This window comes from Protopterus annectens, chromosome 6.part0, assembly GCF_019279795.1.
Source record: "Protopterus annectens isolate FY-2018-M chromosome 6.part0, PAN1.0, whole genome shotgun sequence".
Classification (NCBI taxonomy): Eukaryota; Metazoa; Chordata; order Ceratodontiformes; family Protopteridae; genus Protopterus; species Protopterus annectens.
The window spans coordinates 401,664,741-401,692,426 of record NC_056737.1 but is presented as its reverse complement, the minus strand read 5'-3'; the positions used below and the strand labels follow the sequence as shown (position 1 = coordinate 401,692,426).

Sequence of the window (27,686 nt, the reverse complement as noted above, 5' to 3'; positions counted from 1 at the left end):
TCCATTTTAGAGTTTTTTTCCTGCCTTTTGACACAATGAAGGCCTGAACAAAAATCATGATTAGTGAAGGAAATTCACTTTAGCAGCTGTGAAATAAATAAGAAAAACTAGGTGTCTGTGGGTCGCAGAATCCATGCAGTTATAGATTCTCTGAGGCACATTTTAGAGCTTTTTTCCAACTTTTTGATCCAGTGATTGCTTGAGCAAAAAAAAAAAAAACATCAGCAATGAAAGAAATTCAGCTCTTATTTTTTTCTTTCAAGGAAGAAATAAATTGTCTGATAAAATAACAATTTACAAAAAAAAAATGAGAAGAGAAATGCTTGCAAGGATACACAAATTATACTTGGGAATACTGCCTACCTCCCTCCAAAATTAAAAAAAAAGGATAGTCACCTTCTGTGTATCTCAATGATGTTAGATTGGGATGAGGGCACAAATGGCCAGAGTCATGTATTTTCAAGTGGTTGCTGTCAAATATAAGTACAGCATGCTTTCTCACCCCTACAAAGGCAGCTACTTTCTGTGTCCAACTCTGATGTGAGACTGAGATGAAACTAAAAGAATAAATAGAATACAATGACATTTTTCAACCTGCTGCTGTTGAATGTATGTAAACACCATATCCCTTAGGTAAACTGGCACTCTAGGTGAAAAGGCTTCATGACCCCACACAAAACACACACACACACACACACACACACACACACACACACACACACACACACACACACACACACACACACACCCAAACGCACCCACACACGCACGCACACACACACACTAACAAATATTGGGCCAATCCCACTGTGCAGATTACTTTTTTCTTTTGTCAGTTTTTCTTACCCTTCATTTTTTCTGCTGCAGTTATTCATTCACTTACCATCTAAGCAAGATTGTACTCATAATTGAGAAGGAAACATCTGCATTAAGCTAAGGGTCTCTGGTCCAGAAGACCCCCATAAGCCATGGGGTTTCTAAATGCTGTGATGTGCATTTCTGAATTTTTTTAAACAATGTTTTCATCTAATGATTGCCTTAACAAAGACTATGATCAAACACAGAAATTTAGTTTGACTTACTTTTCAACTTGCTTTGTTTCAGCACACCCTAATGACCACAACTAAAATATAAATGCAGAGGATTAAGCCAGGTGTTTGGGCAACACTAGGTCTCCAAAAAACAATGGATTTCAAAATGCTTTGAGATGCATTTTTATAAGTTTTTAAACAACTTTTTCATCCAACAACGGCCTGAAGGAAAACCATGTTTAGACAAAGAAATTTAGTCATAATCTTCAACTTTGCTTTTTCTTGCAACCTTTCAACACATCCTACCTGACCTTAAGCTTGGAGCTTGCTAGGTCACAAATAAGCCATTGTGTTATAAATGTTCAAAGTGACTTTAGAGCTTTTTTTCCAACCTTTTCATCCAAAGATGGCCTAAACAAAAAAATCACGCGTATGAAAAAGAAATCCAGTTTTACTTTTTTATTTCAAGTAAGAAATAAGCCGTATCCCCGTTTTAATACTCAAAGCTCACCAAACACTGTTTCACTATAAAATGAAAAGACAAAGGCTTGTAAGGATACATATATCATATCTGGCACTTTCTGTGTATGCCCCTCTGGTGTTAAATTGGGATTAAGATTAAAGCACAAAAAAGAAAATAAATCACAAATGGAAATATTTATGGGAGACTTAAATATGCCAAGTTTAGAAGTATATGTGGCTCAGGAGATGAAATAAAAATTGTGATGTATATAAAACCTGCAGGAAAATCTCCAGGAAGAGACAGTACTCTGGAGGAAGTTTGGAAGCTAGGAGGGAAGGATGTGATAAAGATCTAGAAGGTTTTAACAGTATATTAAAAGAAAGGGAAGCACCAACATCCTGGAAAAAAGCTGCGGTGGCAGTAACAACTAAACACAGTAGAGACCCATCAGATCCAGTTTCATATGCATCTCAAAGCAGATCGATTCAGTGCCAACTTCATCCCCCTCTCACCCCCTAAATGGCCCATCTCAATACCGGAAGATTGCTAAATTCCGGTAATAATGACCACATAGGTAAAAAATGCACTCTTCAAAGTTAAGAATACAGCATCCATGATGGGACCAGATGACATCCCGGGCTGTGTACTACATGAACTACAATATGAACTGGCACCTCACCTAAGTGTCATGTTTAATCATAGCCTCACCTTAGGTTTCGTGCCCACTGAGTGGTGCAGAGCTACAGTTATCCCACTTCACAAGGGGGGGATCCACCTTGGATCCCAGAAACTACCGTCACATCAGTCTGACGAGCCTTATCTGCAAAGCCATGGAGCATATTATCATGAACTTATAAACAAAGACATTGGCAACCTTCAAACACTGGATCCCACCCAGTTTGGGTTCATGAAGGGCCAATCTTGTCTCCTGAACCTGATTGACTTCTTTGAATCAGTCTCCAGAGCCATGGACAAAAGTAAGGTAGTCCACATAGCCTATCTGGACATCGTCAAGGCCTTCAACACCATCTGGAATCATAGATAAACTTACTAAGCTGGGCATTAATCCCTACATCACCCAATGGGTTAATAACTGGCTTACTGATAGAACCCACACTGTAAAAGTAGTCGACTCCAAATCCAGCTCCAGACAAGTGACAAGTGGAGTACCTCAGGGTTCAGTCCTGGGACCGCTCTTGTTTGGCATCTACTTCTCTGAAGTACAGGCCAACACTAAGGGACTCTGGCTAACAAAGTTCGCAGATGACTGCAAACTGGGAGCCATTACTGAATTCCCAAATGATGTGGATACTCTACAAAAGGGCCTTACAGAAACAGATGCTTGGTGCCAGAGCCATGGGCTCAAGCTCAATGCCAAGAAATGTATAGTTATCCCCTTTGGGAAAAAAACATGTACCTGTGAATTACCATATAGGTGGCAGTACACTAAATACCGAAAGTGTTATAAGAGACTTAAGGACACAGGTGGACAGTGGTCTCACCTTCGATAACCACATCGCCACAACAATCAGGAAATCCTTCTATGTGGCACACCTCATCACTAAGGGCTTTTCATCCAGAAAAAAGGAGGTCATTGTCCCACTGTACTCATCCCTCAATAGACCCATTATAGAATACAATGCCCCATTTGGTATGTACCTCTCAAGACATCTGCAACAACTGGAAAGGCCACAAAAATACCTCACTAAAAGAATCACAGGCCTAAAGCTGATGCCCTACACTGACTGTCTTAAAAAACTCCAGCTATACTCTGTCGCATATCGTCTACTCAGAGGCAATCTCTGCTTAACATACAAGGCCATGTCAAACCCAGAGCTGTTGGACATGCTACACTTAAATAAATCCCAATCCCTCAGAGCCACACACTCCAAGGATCTAAACCTTGTCATCACAATAAACAAAACATGCTGGAGGGATAGGTTCCTGACCCAGAGACTCCACAGACTCTGGAATAGATTGCCCATACATGTCAAGCAGAGTGCCTCTTTGGCCCTCTTCAAAAGGAACCTTGACGATTGGATAGGAGAAAGGAAATTCACTCCGGGGATCACGTCAGTCGCACTGCTAGACAGAGGTCCAGGGAAGTAAATAGTGTGGGAAGAAATAGCCAGGGAATTGTTATGGCTAGGCTTGTATAGGCCCTAGTGCTGATAGCCTAGTACCAGCCTATGTACCTATGAACCTATATCGCCCCATTTCAATTTTAAACTATAAGTATTTATGTCTATTATAGAGACGCTGCTGAAAATTAGCTTTGTTCCAAGTTGGACTTTCCCGGTAAACAAATGATACATAAATAAAATAAAATAAAATAAATAAATATTATGACTAAAAGAATGGCAAAGGTGTTGCCAAAATTGCTAGACATGGATCAATGTGGTTCTGTGGAGGGGAGGCAACATTTAACATTATTAGAACAATGATGATTCAGAGGGAAGCAGAATGTAGGAAAACACCGCTGTTGTTGGTGGGTCTTGATGCAGAGAAAGCATTCGAGAGAGTATGCTGGGATTTTATGAGTAGGGCAAAGGAAGCATCTGCATTTCCTGATAAAATAATAAGATTAATTAGGAGAATATATGAGGGGTTGGAGGCAAAAGTCAAACTGGCAGGATTCCTCCTGATACGTGGTGTCTGAACAGAGAACGCAGACAGGGGTGTTATCTTTCCCCTTTGTTATTTGCATTATATTTAGAAGCATTGGCAAAGAAAATAAGCGACTCAAAAATTCAAGGATATAATTGGCATAGTATTTAAGAAAAGTTGGCTTTATTTGCAGATGATATTTTGTACCTAACAGAACTAGAAAAGGACATCTTATTGTTGTGGAACATTCTGGCACAGTTCCTTTTTTCTGTAAATAAAATTAATGAAGATAAAACAAAGGCTATAACTGTAAACTAAGTACCCACACATGAACTGGTTCAATACTCACACTTATGGGGCATGTTAAAATGAATTATTTAGGAGAATGGGTTAAAAAAGACACTGTTACTGTAGCTAAGGACATGTGGGAAGAGACTAAACAAAAGAAAACAGAAAAACTGAGAAACTGCAAGCTCCTGCCTATAGTTATGGATAGTAGGATACATAAGTTGGCCAGGAATATTTTTGTCAACCAGAGAAGTTGCGGATACTAAATAAATGAAGAGTTGAAGAATTTTATGTGGGAGGGGAAGAGGGCAAGAGTCAAGTGGAATAAGTTGATCCTTCCAAAAGAAAAACGAAGTTTAGGATTACCTGATTTGAAGGGACATTTTAGAGCTACACTGTTAAGGCTCTTATACATAACATAAGCAGAAAGCTACAATTGAAAGTGGAAAGGGATGGTGATGAAGGAGGCGGAAATTCAAGATATAAGGAAACAGTGGGATTTTGGATGCAGATCCTTAAAGAGAAAAACAGCAGTCATACACAATAACATTTTATTTATTTATTATTTATTTTATTTTACATTTGTCGACTGAGAGTAGTCCGACTGAGCTGCAATTAGCCCTTTTTCAGAGGAGGCCCTGGGAGAAAAGCTCCAGGAAAAAAACTATTTTAAGCTACAGTAATACATAACATCAAACAGTACAGTAAAACAATTTAAAGCAAAATCAAAAAGGAAATGACAAAGATATTTTAGCTGGTATTTACAACAATTATACAATTATCAAATGTTTACAAGTCAATTAATACTGCAGTCAACTGAGAAATAGACATGTATGCAATAGACATGTCCGCAGTCTAAGTATTTCTTCAGTGCAGACATAGGATGCTTTAAATCAAGATTTCAAAGGAGGTATGTTAGAAAGAGTGATTATGCTGAGGAGTATGGAGTTGGAGTTTGGAAGAATACAGATAGTCCAGGAGGAGTAGAAATGTTTAGACAGCGAGAGAGTAGTAGTTAAAGATTAGGAGAAGTGATCAGGCAGTGAGTAAGGTAAAGGGGAAACGGTTCATGGTGGATGATTACAGTGGCAGGACCAGAGTGTTTTTAGGTGTTCTTTAGCGACTGCTTTGTATAGTTTTGGTTGATTTAGTAATCTAATTTGAAGTGGAAGCTTATTCCATGCTATGACAGGATGGTAACTATATAGGTTGCTTCCCATTTTTGTCCCAGGTTTATAGATAAGTAGTAAGTCTTGGTCAGAGCTGCGGAGTGATCTAGTAGGAGAATAGTTGGTTATGAGGGAAGATATATTAGGGCAGTAGAGAGGTTCATTAATTATGGAGTGTAAAATCTGAAACAGAGAGCAGTAGCAGGTTAGTTAGTTCCAGTAAGTTTAAGTGTTTAAGTGAGATACAGTGATGAGTTTTATAAGTATGTTGTGCAGAGAATCTGGCTACTTTGTTATAGGCTAAGTTAAGTTTAGCTAAGAGAGTGTGTTTCCCTTTGCCTATACTCTGAACATATTCATAAAGTAACAGAAAGTATACTAAGAACTAGGCATACATGAGACTGGAGAAAGGAGATTCTGCCAATAGGGATGACTGCAATTAGAGGTTCACAGAATAGGCAAGAGAGGGTTAGAATTTACAAGGGGAAGCTGGCAAAGGAACCAAGGTATTGGGAACAAATAATTAGACAGGGAAAGATAACAGAATGGGAAGAGTTCAAGAAGACATTTGGACTGCACATGCACAAGCACATATACACTGCATGCAGACTTCTATCCATTTGTCTAGTGCTGTCAACCTCATGAACAACTGAAACTAACCATATAGTTTGTTAGGCAAGTAGTGAAAGCAAATATATTGACAGGCCTTTCTGTTTCACATACACCCCCCCCCCCCCACCAAAAGACAATTTAGAGTTGCCAATCCATTTGCGACATACCTTTGGGATGGAGGGAAAAACCTGCAGGAAATACATACAACACAGGGAGATCATGCAGACTCTGCACAGAAGGTAGCCCAATCACAGGGAAATTATGCAGACTCTGCACAGAAGGTAGCCCAATCACTGGGAGATTATGCACACTCTGCACAGAAGGTAGCCCAATCACAGGGAGATTATGCACACTCTGCACAGAAGGTAGCCCAATCACAGGGAGATTATGCAAACTCTGTACAGAAGGTAGCCCAGTCACAGGGAGATCATGCAGACTCTGCACAGAAGGTAGCCCAGTCACAGGGAGATTATGCAGACTCTGCACAGAAGGTAGCCCAGTCACAGGGAGGTCATGCAGACTCTGCACAGAAGGTAGCCCAGTCACAGGAAGGTCACGCAGACTCTGTACAGAAGGTAGCTCAATCACAGCGAGATCATGCAGACTGTGCAGAGAAGACACGCCAACCCAGAGAACATTTTGCTTTGAGGAGAAAAAAAACTCACTGTGCCATCTATGTAGTTAGCTGCAGTCAAACTGAAGGAAAGCCAATTTACCTACAGCAGGTCTTTGGAATGTTAGAGGAAAGCTAGGGCATCTGGATAAATCCCACTCAGAGACAGGGAGGACATGCAGAATCCACACAGAAAGAACCACAGTCAGGAGCTCAACCAGACAACCAAACACTGACAGCAAACTACTTGACGTGACATGCTACATGCTGTGCCAAATGTGCCAGTGAAAGCTTGCTTTCCACAAACATTCTACCCAAATCCACAACAAACCCCACACATCTTGCTTGTGAAATGCAGCACTTTTTTATATTTGATCAGAAATTCACTTCAACACACAAAATGAAGACAGACTATAACAGATAATTTCAGACTGTCATTAAAGGCCGATGAGCTAAAGTCAATGGGGCTTCTGTTTGAAAGGCTACATCTCTGTGTTCATTTGAGAGGTCATAACAAAACTTTCAGTCAGTAACACGGTATTAAGCTAAAAACACACTTAAGACCACTATTGTAACTTAAGAGTTTTCACTGCAGCACACTGTTGGATCAGATGCCGCAGCTTTAGCCATTTGAAAGCACTGCATGTTATAAATGAAAAAATATATATTCCAGATTGTGAAATATATACTTTTCTGCTGACATAATGATGCTTTCGTACATACGTATTGGACATTAGTTTTATTGGCCTTTTGTGCAGAGGTCAAACAGTACTCCCCCACAACAAAAACCAAACACAGGTGCCAGACTAACAAGAAAAGCCCTTTGAAACACTGGATTTACTAGCTGTATATAAATGAGGCCATATATAATTTTCCTAAAGACAGTTCACAACAAACTCAGTGACTTGTATTAAGATACTTATGTGTAAAACAAACATTGTCCCAGTAGAATGCACCCTTCCTTACAGTGTACACTATGTCTAAATACCAAGGAATCACAAATATAATGGATGCATTGCTCTTTGGCAGATGCTGTCCTCCCAACAATTCATACCAATAATCATTCAGAAGTGATCCTGTAACTGCCATTTGCGTTCATACATCACCTGCCTGCAAATAATGATATATATTTTTGGTGTTCTTCTGGTGTCTACAATTACAGTAGCATATTTCAACTTGCTTCTGTTAGACACATACACACTGATACTCCCAGCAAGCCACGTCATTACTACTCAGCAATAACCATGTTCACAACCCTGTAGTTTCACATGCAGCATGCCTTCTCAAACCTACCCCAAAAAAGGGCATTTACCTTCTGTGTATGCATCTTATAATTATAAGGAAATCAAAAAAATATATCTAGTTTCATGCCAGTCTACTAACTCATTGGAACACACTGATTTTTGGGAAAAAAAATCACTCATCATGTAAACATTGCTGTGTGAGCAAATCTCACTCAGCAATTCCTAGAGTACAGTCACTGCTTACTCCGCCATCTTCTGTTATTATTGTAGTTTGGCCTTGCATTCCACAGAGGAATTGTCCAATCAGTAGGCCTTGCATGTACTGTGAAATGTGGTACAGCTGAGACTGTCAGCTGCAGGCTCAATGTGGGTGAGTTTTTTAGCTGTCACTGCTACCCCTCTTACCAATCAACCATTCAAAATGTTCACATTTCCTGTCCGGGCAGGATTACTCTGTATGAAAAGTGCCATAACTTCTGCACTTCCAGCATTGTCCTACAGATGAGCAACACAAAGAATCACAACTCTGGCAGTTTATGGGCGGGACAATACTAGAAGCATTAAACTTATACTTTTCATATAAGGTGCCCCTGCCATGGCAGCAGTTGTTTTTCCTCCTTTTTTTCCTTGGGGAAAAGAAATAAAATATATCAGTAAGGAAATATGTCTACTTGCTACACAAGTGCCCCTGGTAGAATGGCACCCTAGGAATAAGATTGGCTATGACCTAAGGTAGCAGTCACAATAATAGGTGGACAAATAGCTTTAACTGAAAAGCCACAATACTTCTGTTTAAGTACCCAAGGAACTTACTCACACAAACACATTACTCCAGGAAAATGTTAGTTTTATTTGCTAACACTGGTTTCATTGTGTTCTATCGTTCATAAAACAAACTACTATAGGTAATAAATTTAAAAGGGCACCTCCTATTTTTGAAGCAATTAAGTAGAAGCATCTTATGTTTAGTAACACAGATTCATAGTTTTCTGCCTGACTTCACTCTAAAATGAAACCAACTGCTATAAACAGTACAGCATTCTAATTTCTTGAAGGAATTAAGTAGAAATATTTTAAATGAATGAACTGTAAAGTTAAATTATTTGCAATGAAGACACTGGTACATTTGTTATGACTTTTTTTCATGATTATAACTCACCTCTTCATCTGCCAAATCTCGAAAGAACTGATATACTTCTTTAGAACCTTTTAGTTTGTCATGCCTTTCCTTTAAGGGAATCATGAGCTGAAGAAATTTTGCTTTGATGTTCTGTTCAATATCGTCTCCATCCACTACACTCTGGCCTTCCTGTCGCAGGATAGGGGCCTGAGCCTGCAAATCCTCCATTTCCATTTTTCTCACTTCAACTTGGCCCTCCAGTCGCTGAAGAAAAACAAACAAATAAAAAAGTTTACATAATGACATTGTGTTTTTATATTAATTGCAGTTTAGTCTACCTATACCCATATATCTCAATGTGGTAACTTCTTTCTGCAGCACACCCATTATGTTCTTAAAGTAACTGTAAGGTTTGCAAAGTCAGTTTTAATACATGGAATGTCTTGCCAAGAGCCCTGCAGTAACACAGAGTGCGTATTCTTGTAGTATGTTTTAAAAGAGTGACAGCTGTAGGGGGTTGCCCTATACTTCCTCCAAGTCATCTGTTTTTAACTTATGCTTTTGCTAGCCTTTGATTAAAATGTCCCCCTGTAAAAAGGGGCTTGAAAACTCATACCACATTAGTTATAGCATACAGAGTTTATACACTGTTCAAAGTTCTTTGGCAGCATGTCTAGATTTCAGGGGAAAGAGGATGACAGTAAACAGAAAGCAACACTGCTCTCAAACCTCCAAGGGACCTTTTGTTCTAAGGGTCTACTGCTTGTCTTACTATATAATGAGAAATGGCAGAGCTCAAATGACTCCAACTCTTGCCACATTTTGCTTAATTATATTCTTGTTTAGCAGTGGTATTATTACACCAACAAGAGCATAAGATGTCAGCATAAAAGACAAGGCATTTTGCTGTGCAAATGCTTCCAAATCTATTTAGGAAGCCTATGTGCCATGCATCTGGAAACAATCCTACATTTTACCCCTAGAGAAAAGAGATCTTTCCACTGAACTGTCTATCTATAGATCAGTTGTTATCCTTTCTTCACTCTCTAAGGTTCTTGAAAAATGTGTACACCCACAACTCCATCCCTTGGATAATAACCTACTTTCACCAACTAAGCATGGTTTCCATCCAAACCATAGCAAAAACACTGAACTTCATAGCTTCCTTAACACCATCAACTACTTAAGAAATAACGGTAATCTCATCTTCAATCTATGTCTACATGAATCCAAAGAAATTGACACCATATCCCACCAAAACTTTTTTCATAAAGTCACAAATTTAGGAAACTCAACCATCACCATCATCTGTTTCAACAGTGATCTCTCCAATTTTCTCTCCAATTGAAGTTAGTTTGTGAAATGGCATATCCCCCTCCTTCCAACCAATCAACACTGGAGGTTCCACAGGGTTCCATATTTGGCCGCTGACATCCAAGACATATTCAGATAACAAAAACATCTCTACCATTCCATCTGCCAATAATACTCAGATCAATGTAGTCACTTACAGAACACTATTAGGCGCTATTGTTGATGAAAAACAAAAACTTGATCTGTGACAATGTGAGGTATTGCCAGCTATGCCAGGAGAAGTAGGGCAGTGGATGTGCAACATATGCCAGCAAAGCTAGCTGGAATTTTATAAAGAATTGAATGTCATTTGTACAGCAAACTGATTTGTACAGATGCTTGTGTTGAAAAATGTATTTGTAAAGCTGCTTGTGTTAAAAAAGTACCAACAGTGTGCACTGCTGGACAGAAATATACATGTATTATTGTAACTGAATTAAATGTATATGTTTTAACAGAGGATACTGGAAGAGAACAGGTTAATCACAATCCAGGAGCAGTTAACTTTGAAAAATGTTCTGAAATTAAATTACTGGGCCTAGGCCATAAAAATGCATCGTACAGTTCTCAATGCAGCCAGAGACAAAAAGTCAGTACTAGGAAACTTTCTGCATTGTCTTTGGGGTGAACCAATTGCTACTCTGGAAGGGTGGAGGTTTGAAATTGTTTTATGACTTCCAGGAGCTGCAGCAGATCTTAGCAAGGCTCTGTGTGTGTGTATTATTGACACATATGTGCTTAAATCCTGACAGCTTCTAGCCAAGAGGGGTAGCATTGGAACCTGAAGTCAGATAAGCAGATGTATGTGATGTCATTCTGTAATCCATCACCAAAAAAGATATTTTAATACTAGATGAGACTGAAGTCTCAGAGCACTCTGGTTTTAGAACCTGACAAGGAAGGACCCCTCAGTGAACCAGGGAATAGTAATTCTATAGATCAGTCCAGAAAATATAGCGAGACTAGTTAAGTACTGTTTTACTGTATCTGTGTGAATCTATTCATCTGTGTTATTTTAATATTTCTTGTGATTGAAACTCTGGTGTTTATTGTAAATAAATATTTAGTATTTCCATGTTCTTTTATTATTTATTATTAAATATATTTAAACTTTTCATTGTGGCTAGCCCTTTAGATACTATTTTAAACTTTACTTTGAACGAACTTACATCTATTTGGTAACACTGTGGCCACTCCTGAAAGCCTTAATGCATTGGCCAAACACTATCATTTGTATTAATATTAATTTCATTCAGTATAATTGGGTAACCTTGTAAGAGCCCTAGAGTAGCTGGCCTTGGAGTGTCTGATGGTGGTTTAACTACCTTATAGTCTGGGCAGAAGGGGGCATAGCTAGTAAATCTGTACCAGCCTTTCCCAGGGGTGTGTGTGTGTGTGTGTGTGTGTGTGCGCGTGTACAAATCAAATCTCCAAGAGCGTGAGTGTCACCTGCTTGGAGCACAGACACAAAGCACAGGTTCCACAGAGAGGGTGCTGAAGGACTTGACTTGGACACGAGGACTCAACTCTACAGCAAGGGGAGTCTCATTGTGGCTCTGGAGAGAGGGGGAGAGAGACAAATCCAGACCCCAGACTGAGTGCATCCCTGTATGTTCTTAAGAGAAACTGTGCGTGATGTAGACAGCTGCATCAGAAACACTGGGTGTATCCATTTTTTTTCCAAGTGAATGTCCCTCTCCAGTGTCTGTAGTGAGGATTCAGGCTCCTTGATTAGTGGCCCAGAATGGAGACGTTACATGATTTACACTTTTTTTGATGGGCATATAAAAAAGACCAAAAACTGGGACTGCTGTACAGAGTCAAGCTATTTCTTACAGAGCATGTAAGAAAAACAAAAGTCAACTCTTCTCTATGCATGTCCCTTTTCCAATAATTTATAGGCTATCATATTAACAAAGCTAGAGTAATATTTTGACAAAATAGCTAAATTTGCAACCAATAAACCAAACAAACTTCATCACTGCATGCCTTCAAAGAGTTATACTAGATGGAACTGCCTAACTATCTCATCTATTATTAGAAAGTTGAGTGGAAATCAAAATCTAAACTGACTGTTATGAAAGCAAAGAATACGATAAAGGAGAAAAAAGAGGTTGGAGGTAGGATCATTCCAAAATGGAAGAAGTACATTTCATATAAATAGATGGTATTTGTGTGAAGACTACATGACAATAATTATGACCGAATCGAAGACCAAACTAGTGCGAAAACAACAAAAAGAAAGGAGAGTACTGTACGAATTCCACTTTAATAAAAAATGTTAAGCGCTTTTCGTTTAATACATAGACTAAACTTCATCAGACAAAATCAATTCGGTACATCCATACTTAAATAGTCACACCCTTAACTAATTAATTACACATACTTGAACAATTAAAGGTACAATCCAGTATTGAAAACTAATGCATTGTTAAAAAAAAAAAAAAAAAAAAAAAATATATATATATATATATATATATATATATATATATATATATATTTAAAGCTATAATAAAATCAAATTGTTCCTAATCTTGTACACCAGTTAATTCGCTGATATTCACTGTATATTAATGTAACATTTGTATTATAAATTGATATTTAAACTATCTGTCATAATATAAAAAATTAATATAAAAACTTTAATATAAAAAGTTGATTGGTGAATAACTGTTGGTGCAAACTGTAATGCTCAGCATTCAATTTGGCAGGTTAAACTATCTAATAACATCCTAAATAAATCCACAAATTCACGATGTAAGTAAAAACAGTGACCTAAGCAAGAATATATAGGTTCATTCACAATCATAAATCATGAATTTATGTTAATAAATAAAGTCACAGAAATATAACATTAAAATAGTAATACATAATATCAAACATAATTTCTAAGTACGGGACATCATTCTACTTATAACTAGTAGTGCTTCCCTCTACTAGTAGTTGGTTTGCCTCAAAAGGTTGTTGAATTTCAAAATACATGCCATTGAACAGGCCTCATTCAGGCCTGGTGGGTGGTGGGAATTCAATATAAGTTGCCACAGCAGTTCTAATTCTTCCAGTAGTAAAGAATAAGGTTCCCCTCGAATGTCAGTCTTAACTGAGTCTATAACTTAAAATTTAAAGATATGACCTGAAAATTCCATACAATGCCTAGCAAGGGGGCTTTCTTGTTTACCCCTACTGATATAATAGGAGTGTTCATAAACTCTTTCTCTCAATCTATGGTCGGTCTTACTTACGTAGAATGCTGGGCATTGTCTTTGGGGTGAACCAATTGCTACTCTGGAAGGGTGGAGGTTTGAAATTGTTTTATGACTTCCAGGAGCTGCAGCAGATCTTAGCAAGGCTCTCTGTGTGTGTATTATTGACACATATGTGCTTAAATCCTGACAGCTTCTAGCCAAGAGGGGTAGCAATGGAACCTGAAGTCAGATGAGCAGATGTATGTGATGTCATTCTGTAATCCATCACTAAAAATTATATTTTAATACTAGATGAGACTGAAGTCTCAGAGCACTCTGTTTTTAGAACCTGACAAGGAAGGACCCCTCAGTGAACCAGGGAATAGTAATTCTTTAGATCAGTCCAGAAAATATAGCGAGATTAGTTAAGTACTGTTTTACTGTATCTGTGTGAATCTATTCATCTGTGTTATTTTAATATTTCTTGTGACTGAAACTCTGGTGTTTATTGTAAATAAATATTTAGTATTTCCATGTTCTTTTATTATTTATTATTAAATATATTTAAACTTTTCATTGTGGCTGGCCCTTTAGATACTATTTTAAACTTTACTTTGAAAGAACTTACATCTATTTGGTAACACTGTGGCCACTCCTGAAAGCCTTAATGCATTGGCCAAACACTATCATTTGTATTAATATTAATTTCATTCAGTATAATTGGGTAACCTTGTAAGAGCCCTAGAGTAGCTGGCTTTGGACTGTCTGATGGTGGTATAACTACCTTATAGTCTGGGCAGAAGGGGGCATAGCTAGTAAATCTGTACCAGCCTTTCCCAGGTGTGTGTGTGTGTGTGTGTCTGTGTGTGTGTGTGTGTGTGTGTGTGTGTACAAATCAAATCTCCAAGAGCGTGAGTGTCACCTGCTTGGAGCACAGACACAAAGCACAGGTTCCACAGAGAGGGTGCTGAAGGACTTGACTTGGACACGAGCACTCAACTATACAGCAAGGGGAGTCTCATTGTGGCTCTGGAGAGAGGGGGAGAGAGACAAATCCAGACCCCAGACTGAGTGCATCCTTGAATGTTCTTAAGAGAAACTGCGTGATGTAGACAGCTGCATCAGAAACACTGGGTGTATACATTTTTTTTCCAAGTGAATGTCCCTCTCCAGTGTCTGTAGTGAGGATTCAGGCTCCTTGATTAGTGGCCCAGAATGGAGACGTTACATGATTTACACTTTTTTTGATGAGCATATAAAAAAGACCAAAAACTGGGACTGCTGTACAGAGTCAAGCTATTTCTTAGAGAGTATGTAAGAAAAACAAAAGTCAACTCTTCTCTATGCATGTCCCTTTTCCAATAATTTATAGGCTATCATATTAACAAAGCTAGAGTAATATTTTGACAAAATAGCTAAATTTGCAACCAATAAATCAAACAAATGTCATCACTGCATGTCTTCAAAGAGTTATACTAGATGGAACTGCCTAACTATCTCATCTATTATTAGAAAGTTGAGTGGAAATCAAAATCTAAACTGACTGTTATGAAAGCAAAGAATACGACAATGGAGAAAAAAGAGGTTGGAGGTAGGATCATTCCAAAATGGAAGAAGTACATTTCATATAAATAGATGGTATTTGTGTGAAGACTACATGACAATAATTATGACTGAATCGAAGACCAAACTAGTGTGAAAACAACAAAAAGAAAGGAGAGTACTGTACGCATTCCACTTTAATAAAAAATGTTAAGCGCTTTTCGTTTAATACATAGACTAAACTTCATCAGACAAAATCAATTCAGTACATCCATACTTAAATAGTCACACCCTTAAGTAATTAATTACACATACTTGAACAATTAAAGGTACAATCCAGTATTGAAAACTAATGCATTGTTAAAAAAAAAAAAATATATATATATATATATATATATATATATATATATTATTTATTTATTTATTTATTTAAAGCTATAATAAAATCAAATTCTTCCTAATCTTGTACACCAGTTAATTCGCTGATATTCACTCTATATTAGTGTAACATTTGTATTATAAATTGATATTTAAACTATCCGTCATAATATAAAAAATTAATATAAAAACTTTAATATAAAAAGTTGATTGGTGAATAACTGGTGGTGCAAACTGTAATGCTCAGCATTCAATTTGGCAGGTTAAACTATCTAATAATATCCTAAATAAATCCACAAATTCACGATGTAAGTAAAAACAGTGACCTAAGCAAGAATATATAGGTTCATTCACAATCATAAATCATGAATTTATGTTAATAAATAAAGTCACAGAAATATAACATTAAAATAGTAATACATAATATCAAACATAATTTCTAAGTATGGGACATCATTCTACTTAAAACTAGTAGTGCTTCCCTCTACTAGTAGTTAGTTTGCCTCAAAAGGTTGTTGAATTTCAAAATACATGCCATTGAACAGGCCTCATTCAGGCCTGGTGGGTGGTGGGAATTCAATCTAAGTTGCCACAGCAGTTCTAATTCTTCCAGTAGTAAAGAATAAGGTCCCCCTCGAAGGTCAGTCTTAATTGAGTCTATAACTTGAAATTTAAAGATATGACCTGAAAATTCCATACAATGCCTAGCAAGGGGGCTTTCTTGTTTACCCCTACTGATATAATAGGAGTGTTCATAAACTCTTTCTCTCAATCTATGGTCGGTCTCACTTACGTAGAATGCTGGGCAGCTTTAACACTGAGCCAGGTAGATTAACAACTTAAAATTACAATTAAAGTTGTCCCTATTATAATAGTGCTTCCCCTTTATTGTAAATTTGATACCAGTGTCTATATGTTTACATGCTTCACATTTAAATGTTCCTGGAAATTTTTTGACACTAGATTTAGAATTTTCTGTCAGGGTCTTCAGATTGTGCCCTTTCCTATATGTAATAATAGGGTATTCACCTATTTTCCTTGCTATATCCCTATTGCTGGTAAGGAGTTCCCAGTTTTTATACAATATACTCCTAATAGCTTGGGCTTCTAAGTTGAAACTAAAAATAAAACTCAAGTTATAATGTGGTCCCGACCTAGTATCCTTTGTCAATCCCAGTAAACTTCCTTCTGCCTTGTTCCCTTCCTCCAATCGGGGAGTAGGTGAAGCTTCTAAAATATAAGAGTTCGACAATATAGGTTTAAAAATAACCATACTACATTTTGTTGCTAACCTCAGTTATAAGTTCGAAAAGTAGGTCCCTAGGATTACCCCATTTTGAGGAACATTGCTTTCAATGTTTCACATTCTTATTCGAATTGATCTTGTTCTGTAGTCATCCTTGCGTCACGCACCAGCTGCCCCTTCATCACTGATTTCTTCTGGTGGAATGGGTGGGTGCTAGTGTAGTGGAGAAAACAATTTGAATAGGTCTTTTTCCTTTATATGCGTGCTCTATAATTTTGTTGAACATGGTCTTTCGATAATTCAACATCCAAATAATTAATAATGTCACTGTCAAACTGACTAGTAAAGTGTAAAAATGGTGTGGAATTGTTGACCCTATCAACTAGCTCCTGCGCTATTTTTGAGTCCCCTTTGATGATCATAAATATGTCATCCAAAAAGCGGGTATAATAATATAGATACTGTTTAACTTTGGTGTTATCCAAAATAACTCTGTGTTCTCAGTGAGCCATCACTAGGTTCGCGAAGCTCGCTCCGCAAGGGGACTCCTTCGTCACACCAATTTTTTGCAAATAGAATTTGTTGTCAAACATATGTAATTGTTTGCTAGAACAATCCCCAACAGTTCATCCACTAGATTCATGTCAGTTTGATCTGCTCCTTTTGATCTAATGTGGTCTATCACCCATTCAAACACAGTGTCTTGAGGAATGACCGTGTACAAATCGCATACATCAATTGTCAAAAAGTTGTATTCTACTTTATAATCTAGGTTGTTAATGTTATCCAAAAAGGACCACGAGTCTTTATAGATCTGTGGTTCAAGTGCAATGTATTTTTTCATTACATTGTCTATAACTATTGCACAGGGGTAAGTAATAGATTGTCTGGCATCAACTAAAGCACGCATAGGGGGGTTAGCCTGATATTTATGGATTTTAGGGACACCGAACAGTACTGGCATTTTAGGTGAAACCATTGATAATTAAATGTATTCAAATCAATTGATGAATCTATAAATAAATCATTTAAGTAAGTTCTTATTCTGTTATAAGCTATGTTCACTTCATTTAAACTTACATTAATGTATGCTTCCCCTTCTAGTACTTTGTTCATTTGGTTAGTGTAACCTTCTAAATCCATTAAGATCATCCTCCACCTTTGTCTGATTTCATCAGAAGTACTGGAAGATGACTGAAATTCATCAGGGCATCCCTCTGTTCCCTAGTTAAATTAACTTAATTGCTAGATTTCTGTGTCATATTACTTAGTGCTCTAAAATCCATCTCACACATTCTATCAAATAGTGATAGTGTTGGATGGGTTGGTGGATTAAAAGTGCTAGGGACTTGTAAATGTTGTATCTCTCTAAAATCTCCACTACTCAATAAAATGCAAAGATTGAGTTTCCTTATATACAACTTGAAGTCAATTAACAATTTGGCCAAATCTACTGTATGTGAAGGAACAAAAGTCAGCCCCTTAGAAACGACTTCTATCAACAAGGGGTCTAATTCCAGCTTGGTAAAGTTAAAAATATTAAATTCCCATTCCTTATTCTTATTCCTTATCCTTATTTACACTTTACTAGTCAGTTTGACAGTAACATTATTAATTATTTGGATGTCGAATTATCGAAAGACCGTGTTCAACACAATTATAGAGCACGCATATATAGGAAAAAGACCTATTCAAATTGTTTTCTCCACTACACCAGTGCCCACCCTTTCCACCAGAAAAAATCAGTGGTGATGGGGCAGCTGGTGCGTGCAGCAAGGATGACTACAGAACAAGATCAATTCGAAGAAGAATGTGAAACATTGAAAGCAATGTTCCTCAAAAGGGGTTATCTTAGGGACCTACTTTTAGAAATTAAATCTGAGGTTAGCAATAAATGCAGTATAGGTATTTTTAAACCTATATTGTCAAACTCTTATATTTTAGAAGCTTCACCTACTCCCCGATTGGAGGAAGGGAACACGGCAGAAGGACGTTTACTGGCATTAACAAAGGACAGTAGGTTGGGACCACATTATAACTTGAGCTTCATTTTTAGTTTCAACTTAGAAGCCCAAGCTATTAGGAGTATATTGTATAAAAACCAGGAACTCCTTACCAGCGATAGGAATATATCAAGGAAAATAGGTAAATACCCTATCATTACATTTAGGAAAGGGCACAATCTGAAGATTCTGACAGAAAATTCTAAACCTAGTGTCAAAAAAAATTTCCAGGAACATTTAAATGTGAAGCATGAAAAAGTACAGTTTTGTACCTACCATAAATGTAGATGTTCGAGTGCGAATACAGCTGCAGTAATGACAGATGGGTTTTCAGCCGTCAGGCGGTCCCTCGGTCGGCCGAATTCCAAAGTCTTGGTCCGGCGTCGGCTGTTGTCGCGTACTCTTCTGACGTCAGGAAGGCCAGAGTATATAAGACACAGCTGACGCCATGTTCTTCAGTCTTTCTTGCCCCAGATGTCAGGTGCCCCCAGAAGGAAGGCAATACATAAATAATGCTTATTTCCATATACAAGCAATGCAATATAATCCAAAATCAGTGGTTGTAAGCAAATAAAACATAGCAGGATAACCCAGTCAGGCATTATGAAGAGGATGTTAGGCCCCATGCCCTTACCAAGTGGGGAAGGAGGGAGGGAAACCTGTACTGCAGCTGTATTCGCACTCGAACATCTACATTTATGGTAGGTACAAAACTGTACTATGTTCATCGTGCATACAGCTGCAGTAATGACAGATGGGTAGAGTCCCAAAGCTATGCATAGGGTGGCAGGTGCTATGAGGAACTGGGTTGAGCCAGAATGCCCTGCAAAACAGCAGTGGCAAAGCCTGCTCTTGTTCTGGAATATAAGGGGAGATGGTAGTGTTTAGTGAAGGTATGTACAGAACTCCAAGTGGCTGCCTCCAAGATCTCCTTAGTAGGTACACCTCTGAGGAAGGCTGTGGAGGTGGCTGTGGCCCTGGTGGAGTGAGGTCTGATACCAGTAGGGACAGGTTTCCCATGATAGGAATAACAAAAACGTATGCAGTGGCCAATCCACTTGGAAATGGTCTGTTTGGTAACTGGCTTTCCTGGAGCCCCTACGGCATAGGACACTAACAGTTGGTCTGATTTCCTGAAGGACTTTGTTCTGTCCAAATAGTAACGTAGCTGCCTATGGATGTCTAAAGAGTGAAGCAGCCTTTCCCCTTTGTTTTGAGGGTTATGATAAAAGGTAGGAAGGTGTATGGCTTGGTTTAAGGCTACCCTAGATACCACTTTAGGCATAAAAGATGGGTTGGTACGAAGGGAGACCCTGTCCTGATGGAAGATGAGGAATGGCTGCACCGCCATGAGGGCCTGTAGTTCAGAAGCCCTACGAGCTGAAGTGATGGCCAGAAGGAAAGCTGTTTTACAGGACAAATATTGTAGATCTGTTGAAGCAGCAGGTTCAAAGGGAGGCAATGTTAATTTTTCTAGTATGTAATTAAGGTCCCAGGCTGGTATTGGTTGTTTCCTTGGAGGTCTTATATTCTTAGCCCCTCTGAGGAACTGCCGTAAGAGTGGATGTGAGAATAAAGGAGGATCCGTGTTGTATTCTGCAGAAATGGCTGAGGCGTGTATTTTGATTGAAGAGAATGAAAGACCACTGCTCAGTAGTTCAGCTAGGTACTGTAAAACCTGAGGCAAGTTCAATTTTTTAGGGTCCTGTCCCCTTTTCTCATTCCAACAGCAAAACCGCTTCCATTTTGCGGAGTAAGCTTTTCTAGTAGATGGTCTTCTGGCCTCCAAAATGACATCCTGCACCTCCTTGGAGAGTAGAGTTTGATGTGGTGTTAAGGAATTTTCCATGCAGCGAGGTTGAGTGTTTTCAGCTGGCTGTGAAGGGTTTTGTAGTTGTTCTGCGTCAGCAGGAGAGGTATTAGAGGCAGGGACCAGGGAGGAGTATGTGTTAGGCTCCTCAGGAGTGGATACCAGTGTTGCCTTGGCCAGTCTGGAGCAATCAGTATCATCCTCGGTTTGTCTGTTCTTGCTTTCAAAAGTACCTTGGGCAGGAGAGGCAGAGGTGGGAATGCATAAACTGTCCATGTTGTCCAACTGAATGAAAGGGCGTCCACTTTCCAGGCCTTTGGATGGTAGCTCCTTGAACAAAACCTTTTCAATTGATGGTTTCTGTGGGAGGCAAAAAGATCTATATCTGGCCTCCCCCACGCTTGTACTATCTCCGTAAATACCTGTGGATGTAGCTTCCATTCGTGTGGATCTGTCATATTTCTGCTCAGAGTGTCTGCCAGTGTGTTTTCCATCCCTGGCAAGTACTGTGCTTGAAGTTCGATTTGTCTTTCTAGAGCCAAGTTCCAAAGAGTCATGGCTAGTCTGCACAAGGGGTATGAGTGAGTTCCTCCTTGTTTGTTTATGTACCACATTACTGTGGTGTTGTCTGTTCTTATGAGCAATTGTCCTGGATGCAGGAAGTCCTTGAAAGCTGTAATTGCATTTATTACTGCCAGCATTTCTTTTTGATTGATGTGAAGGTGCTTTTCCTTTTGGGACCATTTGCCCTGAATGCACCTGTCCTTCATGTGCGCCCCCCAGGCGTAATCTGAGGCGTCTGTGGTTATGACTTGTTTTGCTTGAGGCTTGCAGAATGGGAGGCCTGTCTTTACTTGACATGCTTGGACCCACCATAGGAATTCCTTTTGTAGACAGGGAATTATTGGAATGATTGCTTCCAAGCTGTGACTGTGTTGAGACCATAGATTTTTTTAGGTACCATTGAAGTTTCCTCATATGCAGCTTTGCATATGGGATTAGAAGAATGCAAGATGCCATGAATCCCAGAGCCTGCAGGATTTTCCTTGCAGTAAGCCTGGTACTTTATGCTAGTATTTTGAAGTACTGAGATAATTGCCCTTGTTTTTCTGGCGTAAGGTATGCCATCTGGGTGTTTGTGTCCAAGCTGGCACCCAGGAAGGTTATTTTCTGAGAAGGTGTTAGCTCTGATTTCTCCTTGTTGATGGTGTATCCCAGAGAGAGCAGTAACCGTGTCACATATGCCAGATGTTCCAGTAGTATATGTTTGCTGTCCACTTGGATCAGGCAGTCGTCCAGATAAGGGTAAATTTGTATCCCTTGAAGTCTGCAATAGGCAATCACTGATGCCAGGCACTTGGTGAATACTCTGGGCGCAGTAGATAAGCCAAAGGGCAATGCAGAGAATTGATAGTGGATTGAACCTGCAAGAAATCTGAGGTATCTTCTGCAGCTTTGTCTTATTGGGACATGCAGGTATGCCTCCTTGAGGTTCAATGTTACCAGCCAAAACTCCTTGCCCAGCATGGGAAGAAGTTGCTGTAATGTGAGCATCTTGAATTTTGGTACGAGTAAAAATGTGTTTAGAATTGATAAGTCCAGAATGGGTCTCCAGTCTGTTCCTTTTCTTGGTACCAGGAAAAGTCTTGAATAAAAACCTTGACCTTGTTGGTGCGTAGGTACCTTTTGTATAGCCCTCATGTTTAGGAGCTTTGAAATTTGCAGTTGTGCCTCTACCCTTTGATTTTGTGGTAGGTTTGGCATGCCTCTCTTTTTTGGAAGAGTGTGAAACTGAAATTTGTAGCCTCTGTTTATAATGTCCAGTATCCATTTGTCTGTTGTGACAATATGCCAATTGCTTGCAAATAATGCTAGTTTCCCTCCCAAGGGTGCTGCCAGTTGAGACTTGCTTGGCATGGAAATGAGGGAGTCATTGAGTTTGCTTCCTGTATTGTTGTGCACTGTCTTCACCACCTCTTGGTGCTGTAGATTGCCATTGTCTGCCTCTATATGACCCTTGTGATTGCCCTCTGCCCCTTCCGCGTCTGTATCTGCCTCTTTGGGGCTTGTCAGTGGCTGGAAAGGACCAGTTTTTTGATGGCCAATTCCTGCTAAATCGTGGTGGCTGGACCTGTAAGAAAGCTTTGACAGTTTGCATAGATTTGGCTTTCTCTTCCATTTTGCGTAATATATCCTCAGCATTAGTACCAAAAAGAACATCCTTTTGTAAAGGTGCATCAAGAAGTTTTGCTTTCACATGATCAGGCAGATTTTGTTCTCTAAGCCAGGCATGTCTGCGAATAACTGATCCTGTAGCAGCCGCTCTACTGGAGGCCTCTAGGGCATCATAACCACATTGTAAAGTGTGTTTACCCACTTGTTCTGCACTATGCATCATATCCTGTAACTCTTTGAAATCTGGTTGTTCAGGTTGAGACATTTTGTTTTTTAATTGTGATAACAGGAACTGTTGGTATTTAATCATATGAAACTGGCAGTTTAAGGCCCTCATGGCTAGGGTGGCCAAGGTATAAACCTTCTTACCCCACCTTTCTAGGGATCTAGATTCCCTTTCTGCAGGTAATGGATTCTTGGCAGTGGAGGCCTTTATTCCCTTAGGGCCTTGTGAAATGGTTTCAGGGTCAGCATTATGGCCTTTGTAGAGAAATTGGTGAGAACTGGGTACTCTGTAATATCTATCAGGCTTAACTGGTGCAGGAGGCAGTGAATCAGGATTAAAACAAGCCTCCGAATAGACATCATCCAGTACTTCCAAAACAGGGGGAATAGCCAGAGGTCTGTGCTGAGGTAACCAAAGAAATTCCCTAAGTCTTTTCTTGGAGTCTGAAAAGTCTTGGCCTTCCCAATGGAAGTGTTCCCTCAAGGTTTCCCCAAAAGAAAAATCCTCTGGAGGGGATACAGACGGAATAGACTGCTCTGCATCCGAATCCTCAAAAGGGGAATAAGAGTGTTCCTCAGCATCAGAATGCTCTGATAAAATGGATCCCTGATCAGAAGAGGGGGAATCTTCCTCCACTCTGGGTCTCTTGTCAGGAGGGGGCTGAGAACCTCTGATAAAAGTTATTAGATCCTCAGCCATTTTAAGCATGTGTTTCTTAGGCATGGGTCCAGGAGAAGGGCCTTGTGCAGCAGGCCTAGTGTGATGCCTGGCTGCTTTGGATTTGGTAAAGGCCTTAATAGAAAAAGAGGATGAAGGCCTAAATACACCATGAGTGGATGTAGATCTGTCCACATTAGTAGGCTCGGCATAAGCTGGAGCTTCGGTTGTAGTCTGGGAAAGGGCCGATGACCCAGCGGTCTCGGGTACAGAAGACACCGCCGAAGGAGTGTCGTCGGTAGTCAGGGACTGCAAAGGCGTCTCACTGAGAACCGGACCACGTGGAGCCTGTTTCGGCGTGGTGTCGGTGGAGACCGCGGGCCTCGCATGTCGGTCCTTTTCCTTGCGTTTTTTGGATAAACCGGTAGTCGGAGTGTCCGACGACATTTTATAGTCAAAAGCTTTACCAAAAAAGTGTTGGGCGAACTCCGCCCGATGCTTGATAGTGCGTTTATTGAAGGTAGCGCCAGCGACAGCCGAGACGTCGTGGTCTGGGCCCAAACAAGGTATGCAAAGGGAATGGAAATCCTTATGCGGTATTTGCTTCCCACAAGAAATACAATTATTAACTTTTTCTGACATCGGTCTGAGGCAAGAAAAGATTCCCCATGGGGTACTTAGCTTTAATGAAGACTTCGGTTCCAAATATTTTCGTAATTCAGGAGCTGGCCGACCGGCACTTGCGAACTGCTTCTGCTTTGGGCACCGCGCGGCAAAAAAGACTGAAGAACATGGCGTCGGCTGTGTCTTATATACTCTGGCCTTCCTGACGTCAGAAGAGTACGCGACAACAGCCGACGCCGGACCAAGACTTTGGAATTCGGCCGACCGAGGGACCGCCTGACGGCTGAAAACCCATCTGTCATTACTGCAGCTGTATGCACGATGAACATCAATATAAACATATAGACACTGATATCAAATTTACAATAAGGGGGAAGGACTATTATACTAGGGAAAATTTTAATTGTAATTCTAAGTTGTTGGTCTACATGGCTCAGTGTCAAAGCTGCCCAGCATTCTACGTCAGTAAGACCGACCGTAGATTGAGAGAAAGAGTTTATGAACACTCCTATTATATCAGTAGGGGTAAACAAGAAAGCCCCCATGCTAGGCATTGTATGGAATTTTCAGGTCATATCTTTAAATTTCGAGTTATAGACTCAGTTAAGACTGACCTTTGAGGGGGACCTTATTCTTTACTACTGGAAGAATTAGAACTACTGTGGCAACTTAGATTGAATTCCCACCACCCACCAGGCCTGAATGTCGCCTGTTCAGTAGCATGTATTTTGAAATTGAACAACCTTTTGAGGTGAACCAACTACTAGTAGAGGGAAGCACTACTAGCTTTAAGTAGAATGATGTCCCGTACTTAGAAATTATGTTTATATTATGCATTACAATTTTAATGTTATATTTCTGTGACTTTATTTATTAACATCAATTCACGATTTATGAATGTGAATGAACCTATATATTCTTGCTTAGGTCACTGTTTTTACTTACATTGTGAATTTGTGGATTTATTTAGGATGTTATTGGATAGTTTAACCTGCCAAATTGAATGCTGAACATTACAGTTTGCACCACCAGTTATTCACCAATCAACTTTTTATATTAAGGTTTTTTATATTAATTTTTTATATTATTACAGATAGTTTAAATATCAATTTATAATACAAATGTTACATTAATATACAGTGAATATCAGCAAATTAACTGGTGTACAAGGTTAGGAACAATTTGATTTTATTATAGCTTTAAATGCATATATATTTTTTAACAATGCATTAGTTTTCAAGACTGGATTCTACCATTAATTGTTCAAGTATGTGTAATTGATTAGTTAAGGGTGTGACTACTTAAGTATAGATGTACCAAACTGATTTTGTTTGAAGAAGTTTAGTCTATGCATTAAACGAAAAGTGCTTAACATTTTTGGAATTCGTACAGTGCTTGCCTTTTTTTTGTTGTTTTCATACATGAGAATAATTCTCATGAGGAAGAATGAGGTTTTTTCTTTGCTTCATTTTGGCTCCCCATATCCACTGCTCCCCATTCCTCTCCTCATACAAGGACTACCATACACACTCTAACAGACCTGCCTTATCCTTCCCTCCAAGAGTGATACTCCATCGATATTCAGGGATGGTGTAGAGATCAAGGACCCAGGGGCAGTTTCATACTGCTTTCAGGGAGTTTTTATTTTGCTATTTTCCATGCTCCTACATATGCCCAGTAGTACGTAGAGAGCAGGATGTGCAAGGAGAATCAGCTGTGAACCATTGTCTCACTTCTACGAGGAGCTAATGTTTTTCTCTCCAGTAACTTATGTGATAATATATACACTATGGTGAAATTTTCAGAGTATAAAATGAACATAACAGTAATAGTATTTATTTGTAAAAATGGACCAGATAAGTGCTTTCACACTGCAAAACCAACGCTATTTCAGATCATAAAAACACAAAATCACAGCTCAGTTTAAAAACAGTTAGATGTTCAATCAGCTATGTTAATTCATCACTTCAATAAACCAATTTCCTCCCTTTCAATACAGGTTTTAAAGAGACACAAGCATTAATATCAGGATGTTTATCAGCCTGTAGCCTCAAGATCCATTTAAGCTCTACTGTTTCAGTATACTATATGAAGGCATAGACAGCTTCATCCATAAAAGGGGATGTCTGCATGTACAATCTTCAGAATAAGAAATCTCCATGAGGAAGGAGTCCAAAGGCAGCCTAAGGAGATCATCCTAGGAAACAGCAAGTTGTAGGGGGAGGCGGGAGAGATAGAATACTGCAACATAGAAGAGAAGAAGAAGGGCATCTATAGTTATGGTAAGATTTTATGCAACTATTCTATGTCCTTCTATTCAGTGTCGCAGTAGTTATTTATTTATTTACATTTGTTTACCGGGTAGTGTCCAACTGGGCCAGTAGCCCATTTTCAGCAGAGACCTGGTGGGAAAAGCTCCAAGAATATAACAAGACAGATAAAAAATATAAACAGATAAAAACACAGAAGTTACATAAGAAGGCATTAGGAAATCATACTGTCCAAGAAGTACATACACAATGTAAAACTTGGTACAAAGTTATATACAAGGAACAATTTAGCAATGTAAGTCACAGAATCGTGACAAATGAGTAAGACTGAGGCAGTCAGACAGCATGTATGATGGAGAAGCAAGTGGACAATAAATAATAGAGATGATTGGAATTACAGTGATAAACTGAAGTTGTAAGCAATTCAGCTGTGGGAGATGAGGGAGTGATGGAGAAAAAGGTAAGAGAGAGGAGTCATATGGGGGGAGTTATAGAGACAGAGTATTCTTTACATATGGGAGAGTGTAAAAGCTGAAAGGGAACCCCAGGGAGGAGGACATAGTAGGGGAAAACTAAGAGGAAGCATTTTCCAAGAATCCATGCATAATCGCTCTTGCAAATCCTGCCCTGGATCTAGAAACTGTGTCCAATTTGTAATGTTTCATAAAAGTATGAACAGATGACCAGGTGGCAGCTTCCAGGATGAAATGAGCATCTAGACATTTAAAGAAGGCCCCTGGGGATGCAACTGATCCAGTGGAATGGACCTTAACATATGCCGATAAAGACTTCCCATGGAATTCATAGCAAACAAAATAGCCTTAGAGATCCATGTGGAAATAATTTGTTTGGATACAGGCAAACCCAGAGCCCTGGGATGGAAGGACACAAAAAGTTGGTCAGACCTCCTAACAGACTTAGTTTTGACAAGGTAAAATCTGAGTTGTCTATGCACATCGAAGGTATGCAAAATCCTGTCACTGGGGAAATGAGGTGAAGAGAAGAAGGTAGGCAATGGAACAGACTGATTAAGAGACAACTCATTCACCACTTTGGGCATGAAGGTTGGA

The 27,686-nt window shown here is 39.2% G+C and overlaps 1 protein-coding gene across 2 annotated transcripts in view; it reads right to left on the bottom strand.

Annotated features, from left to right (window-relative positions):
- LOC122804338 (spectrin beta chain, erythrocytic-like) overlaps nucleotides 1–27,686 on the bottom strand; it is a 2,132,081-nt gene that overhangs the window by 719,443 nt on the left and 1,384,952 nt on the right. For both annotated transcript variants that reach the window (XM_044074141.1, XM_044074142.1), the window contains one exon: nucleotides 9,187–9,411. In XM_044074141.1, coding sequence (XP_043930076.1) covers nucleotides 9,187–9,411 — 225 coding nt within the window. The remainder of the gene's footprint in view (nucleotides 1–9,186; nucleotides 9,412–27,686) is intronic.